The sequence below is a fragment of the Pseudonaja textilis genome, chromosome Z, assembly GCF_049901715.1.
Source record: "Pseudonaja textilis isolate UNSWEBS1 chromosome Z, rPseTex1.2, whole genome shotgun sequence".
Classification (NCBI taxonomy): Eukaryota; Metazoa; Chordata; class Lepidosauria; order Squamata; family Elapidae; genus Pseudonaja; species Pseudonaja textilis.
In genome coordinates this window covers 110,338,007-110,348,951 of record NC_142008.1, presented here as the reverse complement: position 1 = coordinate 110,348,951, position 10,945 = coordinate 110,338,007, and the positions used below count along the sequence as shown (strand labels likewise).

Sequence of the window (10,945 nt, the reverse complement as noted above, 5' to 3'; positions counted from 1 at the left end):
GTGGGAATTGTTGGGAAATTTTTACACTAGATTTATGGCAATCAATACATGATCCAATCATCTAAAATTGGTTTTCTCTTTGTTAATGAGGCTCAAAATTATGAAGAGCATATGTTTACCTTAAAATAATCTGGTATGAGAAACCAAGAATATATAAAAACATAAATGATAGTTAATATCAGCAAATTTCATTATTAGATAAAGAAGAAAGGATTTGCCTTTCATTTATTAAAAAATAGAATTATATGTCAATGACAGATATTATCTGAGATATTGACAGTCACACTACAGAGACTATTGTATGGTTAGGCAGTCCAATAGAAGGAAATTGAACAATATACCAATAAAATTAAACTTTGGTTTCTCCCACTAAATGTTGCAGTTCTTTAGCAGTCTCCACATGGCAACTTTGACTTCCTTATTCCTCAGGGTGTAAATCATAGGGTTCATCAAAGGGAAAATCACAGTGTGGAGAAAACCCACCATTTTGTCAAAGGGGAAGTCGCGGAAGGGGTGACAATAGAGGTAAATGGCTGGACCAAACATGATGAAAACAATGATGATGTGAGTGATGCAAGTAGAGGATGCTTTGGTCTTCCCTTGGCTAACACCTGTCCTCACTTTGATCAGCAGTGCCCCATAGGAAATGAGAAGCAGGACAAAGCATCCAGCAGTTGTAAGGCCACTGTTGATAAACATAGCAAATTCTAGACTGTAGGTGTTGGCACAAGCCAACCTAATTATTTGGGTCACATCACAGAAATAGTTGTCCAGTTTATTGGGACCACAGAAAGGGAGTGGGAAGATGAGAATAATCTGGATTATAGAATGTGTGAATCCTCCAGCCCATGAAGCCATCACCAAAATCCAGCAGACTGGCTTCGTGATTACGGTTACATAATGCAATGGGTGACAAATGGCCACATATCTATCAATTGCCATGGAAATAAGGAGATAGATCTCAGATGCACCTAGAAAGTGGATTAAAAAAACCTGTATCATGCAACCTTTGTATGAGATGGTTTGGCATCCAGAGAAGAGGTTGATTATCATCTTTGGAGGAGTGACACAGCTGTAACAAATGTCCATCAAAGCCAGGCTGGCCAAGAAGAAAAACATGGGAGCTCCTAGTTGGGGGTCTTTCAAAATAGTCACAATGATGAGAATGTTCCCAGGAAGAATGATGACATAGAAGATCAAGAGGAGGATACACAAAAAGACTTGCAGTTCCCTGGTCTCTGCTAACCCCTCAAGAACAAACTCAGTGAGGTTGCTTGAGTCCATTCTTTTTGTGTGTATTCCTGTAGTGGAATAATGATTAGAATATTGAGCGGGAGGAAATTTGTAACAAAGCCTTTTGTATCATGCATACAAACATTTCGGCAATGATGTCTTGGCAAGAGAAAATAGTGTCAAATCTTTACTGCTATTCAGGTTTTTTTTCTTGCAGTTGGTAGCCCACATATAATATGCCATAAATCCTTTGTTTTCTACTTCTATAAATGGAGATGCTTACAGTCTATAAAACCATTAGTTGGAAAGCAAGTGTCTACCTAAGTTGTTTGCTTTCTCCTGACTCTGGGCCATTTTGATGTTTCAAATTCTCTAGAGATGCGGTTTGATTCATTTCAAAACTACCATACTATAACCATCACCTTTCTGAGTAGGACACGTAGGGCCAATGCTTCTTGCTAAAATGATCAAAGTCTTTGAATGGTCTCCTTCTTCACAGCAAATTCCCATTTTGAGAAGGCTTTGTTTTTGCCTATAATAAAGAACTTTGACTCATTTGTTCTGCAAATTGAGGCGTTAAAAGTGAGCTTAAAACTTGTTGAAAAGGTACTTAGTTTCAAACACATTTTTCGGATCTCTACTTATAGGATTTATCTGCAAGGAAAGATCTTTCAAAGTCACTGTCCCCTGTGGGCCTTCTCATTTTATGTAAAATATATTCATTCCTTCATTGAAGAGATGCATTGCCTGTTTCTCAAGTCAGCCATACCCATAAAAGTCTATCCTACTCGTAATGTGAAGTAGAACAGTATCTGAAAAGCAGATTAGACTGTCAAATAATGGCAGTGCACAGAGAAAGAGAAAATGAAATGATATCAGCAGATAAAAATGCTGTTAAAAGGAGTAATGAATCAAGCCTTACCTTAATTCTTCTCAGATATTGTTCTTGATGTTCTCTTTCTCACTTTGCTTGTTTTCTTCAATACAATCTCTAGTAGGAATTATGTTGGTTGATTATGGTTGTTGATTAATTAATTATATTGTTAATTATAATTATATCATGCATACAAACATCTAAGCTATCACTCATTAGCAGGACAAAATGATGTCACTCTTTACTCATATTCAGTTTTTTTCCTTGTAGTTTGCATGTATGATTGTGCCATTTCAATTTCTATACACAGTCAAGCTCTCAGTTTTTAAAATAGCTGTTTGGAAGGCAATTGTCCACAGATCTACATAAGCTGCTTACTTAGGAGTTGAGGTCCAATTCATTTCAAAACTGGCCTTTTGTAACCAGTACTATAACCTTGCAATAGCAGAAGTACCAGAAACAACTAAATATCTATCCATCCAGTCACAAGGAGACAGACAACAATTGCATAGTAGTAAACCTATTTTACCAATATCAAAGGACTTGGCTGATTGCTTTCTCCTGAATTTGGAGATGAAAAATTGTTTGTCCGTATTAAGCATGCTCAGGTTCTATAAGATGGTTTCTCTGTGTTGCATTTCTTTCTCATAAAAATCTGTGTTGTCTCAAGTCCCCCACTGAGAAGGTTGGAAAGGGGGAATGTTCTTAGGTGAACTTAAATACGTAATTGAAAATCACTTCAATAAAGCAATGCATTCTTCTTTGAGACCAGAAATAAAAGCAATGAAAGAAAAGAAGGTATTAGAGAAAGAGGACACAGCTGTGCTACCCTTGAACACCATTTATAAAAAGTTAATTCAGTCTCTGAATGTCTTGCCTTATTCCTAGGTCAAAGTCTCATTCTCATTTCTTCTGAGGCCTAGTAGACATTGTGAGTGAGATGGACACTTGGATGCCTTGGAGGAAAAGAGGAAAGGAGAGGACTTGTTCTTTGAGCAAGCCAGAAGATAGTAGGTGTCCCTGGATAAACTGGGCCCTTGTGTATGATTCCTTCTGATAATCTCCAAGGACCTTATTAAAAAGTTTATTCCAGGCAAAGTTTTTGAAAAGCAATTTTGAATTAAGTTTATTCATTAGGCAGAATTTTCCCTAGCAGATATTCCACAGGTGTCAAATCCACAGGACCCAACCTCAGCTTCAGCTGTGGAAGTGGTGACTGAGATAGTTTTCGGATTTCCAACCAACTAGTTGTTTGCAAACATTATAAAAATTCTGACATTGATTTTCTAACTTGTACATCATTCTAACTTGTACATCGTCTACAAAAATTTCAATTCAATTCACTTAATGGTTGTAAATGCAACCTAAACCCCGGTTTCCTTTAAATAATAACATCACTTTCTTTTAATTCCTAGCCAATGTTATGTAGGCTTTGATGTGTAACAGCTAAAATTGTTGACTGAATTGGCAATATCTGACCTTGACCATTGTGATAGGTATAACTGACTTCCTATGAGTCCTGATACAGTTCCTGATACCAAGGTGTGCTAATTTTGATGGTTTGAAAACCTGGGTATCATAGGATGTTTTCACAGTTTTACAACATTCCATATTAAACTTTTTAAAGCAATTGTTCTGTTTTCTTCTTTTAACTTAGAATAGAATAAAACATATTTCGAAGGGACCTTGTAGGTCATCTAGTCCAACCCTCTACTCAAGCAGGAGACCTTAAACCATTTCTGACAGATGGCAGTCCAGTCTCTTCTTGAAGGCTTCCAGTGATGAAGCTCCCACAACTTCCAAAAGCAAGCTGCACCATTGGTTGATTGTTCTCACTGTCAGAAAATTTATCCTTATTTCTAGGTTGATTCCAGTGGTGGAATTCAATTTAACAACCAGTTTGGTAAGCGCACACTTCTCATGGCATTTTGGCTGCTGTGACACATTGCTGGTTCACATTTAATTGATTACCCGCTAAGGTTCCAAGATCCCTCTCCAGTTACTGCTATTAATCCTGGTTTCACCCAATCTATATGCGTACTTTTGATTTTTCTTGACTAAATGTAAGAGTTTACTTTCCTGTACATTGAATTTCACTTTGTTAGATAGGGCCTAGTGTTCATGTCTGTCAAGATCCATCTGTATCTTGAGCCAATCATCTAGGGTTTTGGCTATTCCTGCCAACTTAATATTCTCTACAAATTTGATTAGTTCCCCTTCTATGCTCTCATCTAAGCCATTTGCGAAGATATTGAAGAATACTGGGTAAAAAATGCAATCTTATAGCACCCTACTGCTTACTTTCCTCCGTGTAGTATAGTCCTGTTAAGGACTACTCGTTGAATACAGTTTGTCAACCAATTTCAAATCCATCTAGTGGTGATGCTATCTGTCCCACTTTTTTCTAGCTTACTAAGAACTGGCTTGTGGTCTACTTTGTCAAATGCCTTGCTGAAGTCTAAATATATCATGTTCAAAGCATTCCGCTGGTTGATGGGTCCCAGTGGTTAATATTCATCAAAATCAGAGAGGTGTTCCCTTACCCGTTGCACACACACACACACACACATACACACACACACTTTCAATTCTACATTAGGTAAGTGATTGATACCAGAAATGGACTTTAGCCTGAATAACTTTCCAATAATTAAATTTAAATTTCCATAATTGAAGTTGATCGGTAAAGTAGCCAACATGGTGATTGTTGAGAATGGTGGCAACCAATGTCCTGAGAGTTGTCCAGTTTGGGAAATTATTACATTAGATTTATGGCAATCAATACATAATCAAGTCATCCAAAATTGGTTTTCCCTTTGTTGATCAGCATGAAAATTATTAAGAGAATATGTTGACCTATGTGATTGATGTTATGCATATGATTAAAATAAACTGATATTGTGCAACCTAGAATGTATAAAAAGGTGAATGAATGTTTGCAATAAATTGTAAGCAAATTTTATTTTTAAACAAGGCAAGATTTATTTTTGTTTATTAAAAAATATAATTTTATTTCAAAGTTAGACATCTCACACGTTAACATCATACTGTATAGGTTAGTGTATGGTTCTGCAATTCAATAGAAGGACATTCAACAAGGACTTCTCCCACTAAATGTTGCAGTTCTTTAGCAGTCTCCACATGGCAACTTTGACTTCCTTATTCCTCAGGGTGTAAATCATAGGGTTCATCAAAGGGAAAATCACAGTGTGGAGAAAACCCACCATTTTGTCAAAGGGGAAGTCACGGAAGGGGTGACAATAGAGGTAAATGGCTGGACCAAACATGATGAAAACAATGATGATGTGAGTGATGCAAGTAGAGGACGCTTTGGTCTTCCCTTGGCTGACACCTGTCCTCACTTTGATCAGCAGTGCCCCATAGGAAATGAGAAGGAGGATGAAGCATCCTGAGGTTACAAGGCCGCTGTTGATAAACATAGCAAATTCTAGACTGTAGGTGTTGGTGCAAGCCAACCTGATTATTTGGGTCACATCACAGAAATAGTTGTCCAGTTTATTGGGACCACAGAAAGGGAGTGGGAAGATGAGAATAACCTGGATTATAGAATGTGTGAATCCTCCAGCCCATGAAGCCAACACCAAAACCCAGCGGGCTGGTTTGGTGATTATTGTTACATAATGCAATGGGAAATAGATAGCCACATACCGATCCAATGCCATGGAAATAAGGAGATTGATCTCAGCTCCACCTAAAAAATGGATTAAAAAAAGCTGGGTCAGGCAACCTTTGAATGAGATGGTTTGGCATCCAGAGAAGAGGTTGATTATCAATTTTGGAGGGGTGACACAGCTGTAGCAAATGTCCATCAAAGCCAGGTTGGCCAAGAAGAAAAACATGGGGGCTCCTAGTTGGGGGTCTTTCAAAATAGTCACAATGATGAGAACGTTCCCAGGAAGAATGATGACATAGAAGATCAAGAGGAGGATACACAAAAAGACTTGCAGTTCCCTGGTCTCTGCTAACCCCTCAAGAACAAAAACAGTGAGGTTGCTCGAGTCCATTCTTTGTGTGTGTATTTCTGTAGTGGAATAATGATTGGAATATTGAGTGGGAGGAAATTTGTAACAAAGCCTTTTATACCATGCATACAAACATCTAGGCTATCACTCATTGGCAAGACAAAATGGTGTCACTCTTTACTCATATTCAGTTTTTTTCCTTGTAGTTTGCATGTATGATTGTGCCATTTCAATTTCTATACACAGTCAAGCTCTCAGCTTTTAAAATAGCTGTTTGGAAGGCAAGTGTCCACAGGTCTACATAAGTTGCTTACTTAGGAGTTGAGGTCCAATTCATTTCAAAACTAGCATATTGTAACCAGTACAATAACCTTGCAATAGCAGAAGTACCAGAAACATCTAAATATCTATCCATCCAGTCACAAGGAGACAGACAACAATTGCATAGTAGTAAACCTATTTTTCCAATATCAAACGACTTGGTTGATTGCTTTCTCCTGAATTTGGAGATTAAAAATTGTTTGTCCGTACTAAGCATGCCCAGGTTCTATAAGATGGTTTCTCTGTGTTGCATTTCTTTCTCATAAAAATCTGTGTCTCTCAAGTCCCCCACTGAGAAGGTTGGAAAGAGGGAATGTTCCTAGGTGAACTTAAATACGTAATTGAAAATCACTTCAATAAAGCAATGCATTCTTCTTTGAGACCAGAAATAAAAACAATGAAAGAAAAGAAGGTATTAATGAGAGAGGACACAGGCTGGGCTACCCTTGAACACCATTTATAAAAAGTTAATTCAGTCTCTGAATGTCTTGCCTTATTCCTAGGTCAAAGTCTCATTCTCATTTCTTCTGAGGCCTAGTAGACATTGTGAGTGAGATGGACACTTGGATGCCTTGGAGGAAGAGAGGAATGGAGAGGACTTGTTCTTTGAGCAAGCCAGAAGATAGTAGGTGTCCCTGGATGAACTGGGCCCTTGTGTATGATTCCTTCTGATAATCTCCAAGGACCTTATTAAAAGTTTATTCTAGGCAAAGTTTTTGAAAAGCAATTTTGAATTAAGTTTATTCATTAGGCAGAATTTTCCCTAGCAGATATTCCACAGGTGTCAAATCCACAGGACCCAACCTCAGCTTCAGCTGTGGAAGTGGTGACTGAGATAGTTTTCCGGATTTCCAACTAACTAGTTGTTTGCAAACATTATAAAAAATTCTGACATTGATTTTCTAACTTGTACATCATTCTAACTTGTACATCGTCTACAAAAAATTTCAATTCCAATCCACTTAATGGTTGTAAATGCAACCTAAACCCCTGGGTTCCCTTTAAATAATAACATCACTTTCTTTTAATTCCTAGCCAATGTTATGTAGGCTTTGATGTGTAACAGCTAAAATTGTTGACCAAATTGGCAATATCTGGCCTTGACCATTGTGATAGGTATAACTGACTTCCTATGAGTCCTGATACAGTTCCTGATACCAAGGTGTGCTATTTTTGATGGTTTGAAAACCTGGTATCATAGGATGTTTTCACAGTTTTACAACATTCCATATTAAACTTTTTAAAGCAATTGTTCTGTTTTCTTCTTTTGACTTAGAATAGAATAAAACATATTTGGAAGGGACCTTGTAGGTCATCTAGTCCAACCCTCTACTCAAGCAGGAGACCTTAAACCATTTCTGACAGATGGCAGTCCAGTCTCTTCTTGAAGGCTTCCAGTGATGAAGCTCCCACTTCCAAAAGCAAGCTGCACCATTGGTTGATTATTCTCACTGTCAGAAAATTTATCCTTATTTCTAGGTTGATTCCAGTGGTGGAATTCAATTTAACAACCAGTTTGGTAAGCACACACTTCTCATGGCATTTTGGCTGCTGTGACACATTGCTGGTTCACATTTAATTGATTACCCGCTAAGGTTCCAAGATCCCTCTCCAGTTACTGCTATTAATCCTGGTTTCACCCAATCTATATGCGTACTTTTGATTTTTCTTGACTAAATGTAAGAGTTTACTTTCCTGTACATTGAATTTCACTTTGTTAGATAGGGCCTAGTGTTCATGTCTGTCAAGATCCATCTGTATCTTGAGCCAATCATCTAGGGTTTTGGCTATTCCTGCCAACTTAATATTCCCTACAAATTTGATTAGTTCCCCTTCTATGCTCTCATCTAAGCCATTTGCGAAGATATTGAAGAGTACTGGGTAAAAAATGCAATCTTATAGAACCCTACTGCTTACTTTCCTCCGTGTAGTATAGTCCTGTTAAGGACTACTCGTTGAATACAGTTTGTCAACCAATTTCAAATCCATCTAGTGGTGATGCTATCTGTCCCACTTTTTTCTAGCTTACTAAGAACTGGCTTGTGGTCTACTTTGTCAAATGCCTTGCTGAAGTCTAAATATATCATGTTCACAGCATTTCGCTGGTTGATGGGTCCCAGTGGTTAATATTCATCAAAATCAGAGAGGTGTTCCCTTACCCATTGCACACACGCACACACACACACACACTTTCAATTCTACATTATGTAAGTGATTAATACCAGAAATGGACTTTAGCCTGAATAACTTTCCAATAATTAAATTTAAATTTCCATAATTGAAGTTGATCGGTAAAGTAGCCAACATGGTGATTGTTGAGAATGGTGGCAACCAATGTCCTGAGAGTTGTCCAGTTTGGGAAATTATTACATTAGATTTATGGCAATCAATACATAATCAAGTCATCCAAAATTGGTTTTCCCTTTGTTGATCAGCATGAAAATTATTAAGAGAATATGTTGACCTATGTGATTGATGTTATGCATATGATTAAAATAAACTCATATTGTGCAACCTAGAATGTATAAAAAAGTGAATGAATGTTTGCAATAAATTGTAAGCAAATTTTATTTTTAAACAAGGCAAGATTTATTTTTGTTTATTAAAAAATATAATTTTATTTCAATGTTAGACATTATCTCACACGTTAACATCATACTGTATAGGTTAGTGTATGGTTCTGCAATTCAATAGAAGGACATTCAACAAGGACTTCTCCCACTAAATGTTGCAGTTCTTTAGCAGTCTCCACATGGCAACTTTGACTTCCTTATTCCTCAGGGTGTAAATCATAGGGTTCATCAAAGGGAAAATCACAGTGTGGAGAAAACCCACCATTTTGTCAAAGGGGAAGTCATGGAAGGGGTGACAATAGAGGTAAATGGCTGGACCGAACATGATGAAGACAATGATGATGTGAGTGATGCAAGTAGAGGATGCTTTGGTCTTCCCTTGGCTGACACCTGTCCTCACTTTGATCAGCAGTGCCCCATAGGAAATGAGAAGCAGGACAAAGCATCCAGCATTTGTAAGGCCACTGTTGATAAACATAGCAAATTCTAGACTGTAGGTGTTGGTGCAAGCCAACCTGATTATTTGGGTCACATCACAGAAATAGTTGTCCAGTTTATTGGGACCACAGAAAGGGAGTGGGAAGATGAGAATAATCTGGATTAAAGAATGTGTGAATCCTCCAGCCCATGAAGCCATCACCAAAACCCAGCAGGCTGGCTTCGTGATTACAGTTACATAATGCAATGGGTGACAAATGGCCACATATCTATCAATTGACATGGAAATAAGGAGAAAGGCCTCAGCTCCACCTAGAAAGTGGATGAAAAAAATCTGTATCATGCAACCTTTGTATGAGATGGTTTGGCATCCAGAGAAGAGGTTGATTATCATCTTTGGAGGGGTGACACAGCTGTAGCAAATGTCCATCAAAGCCAGGTTGGCCAAGAAGAAAAACATGGGAGCTCCTAGTTGGGGGTCTTTCAAAATAGTCACAATGATGAGAATGTTCCCAGGAAGAATGATGACATAGAAGATCAAGAGGAGGATACACAAAAAGACTTGCAGTTCCCTGGTCTCTGCTAACCCCTCAAGAACAAACTCAGTGAGGTTGCTTGAGTCCATTCTTTTTGTGTGTATTCCTGTAGTGGAATAATGATTAGAATATTGAGCGGGAGGAAATTTGTAACAAAGCCTTTTGTATCATGCATACAAACATTTCGGCAATGATGTCTTGGCAAGAGAAAATAGTGTCAAATCTTTACTGCTATTCAGGTTTTTTTTCTTGCAGTTGGTAGCCCACATATAATATGCCATAGATCCTTTGTTTTCTACTTCTATACATGGAAATGCTTACAGCCTTTAAAACAATTAGTTGGAAAGCAAGGGTCTACCTAAGTTGTTTACTTTCTCCTGACTCTGGGCCATTTTGATGTTTCAAATTCTCTGGAGATGTGGACTGATTCATTTCAAAACTACCATACTATAACCATCACCGTTCTGAGTAGGACACGTAGGGCCAATGCTTTTTGCTAAAATGATCAAAGTCTTTGAATGGTCTCCTTTTTCACAGCAAATTCCCATCTTGAGAAGGCTTTGTTTTTGCCTATAATAAAGAACTTTGACTCATTTGTTCTGCAAATTGAGGCGTTAAAAGTGAGCTTAAAACTTGTTGAAGAGGTACTTAGTTTCAAACACATTTTTCAGATCTCTACTTATAGGATTTATCTGCAAGGAAAGATCTTTCAAAGTCACTGTCCCCTGTGGGCCTTCTCATTTTATGTAAAATGTATTCATTCCTTCATTGAAGAGATGCATTGCCTGTTTCTCAAGTCAGCCATACCCATAAAAATCTATCCTACTCGTAATGTGAAGTCGAACAGTATCTGAAGTGCAGATTAGACTGTCAAATAATGGCAGTGCACAGAGAAAGAGAAAATGGAATGATATCGACAGATAAAATTACTGTTAAAAGGAGTAATGAATCAAGCCTTACCTTAATTCTTCTCAGATGTTGTTCCTG

At 37.7% G+C, this 10,945-nt stretch overlaps 3 protein-coding genes across 3 annotated transcripts; all 3 read right to left on the bottom strand.

Moving 5' to 3' along the window:
* Positions 1-369: 369 nt before the first annotated feature.
* On the bottom strand, positions 370-1,284 carry LOC113454342 (olfactory receptor 4N5-like). Its single transcript, XM_026725722.2, has one exon. The coding sequence runs from the start codon at positions 1,282-1,284 to the stop codon at positions 370-372; it is 915 nt and encodes a 304-aa protein (XP_026581507.2).
* Positions 1,285-5,217: 3,933 nt separating this feature from the next.
* Positions 5,218-6,132, bottom strand: LOC148124252 (olfactory receptor 4N5-like). The gene has a single exon (XM_087918229.1). The coding sequence runs from the start codon at positions 6,130-6,132 to the stop codon at positions 5,218-5,220; it is 915 nt and encodes a 304-aa protein (XP_087774355.1).
* Positions 6,133-9,132: 3,000 nt separating this feature from the next.
* Positions 9,133-10,047, bottom strand: LOC148124251 (olfactory receptor 4N5-like). Its single transcript, XM_087918221.1, has one exon. The coding sequence runs from the start codon at positions 10,045-10,047 to the stop codon at positions 9,133-9,135; it is 915 nt and encodes a 304-aa protein (XP_087774347.1).
* Between the last annotated feature and the right edge of the window lie 898 nt (positions 10,048-10,945).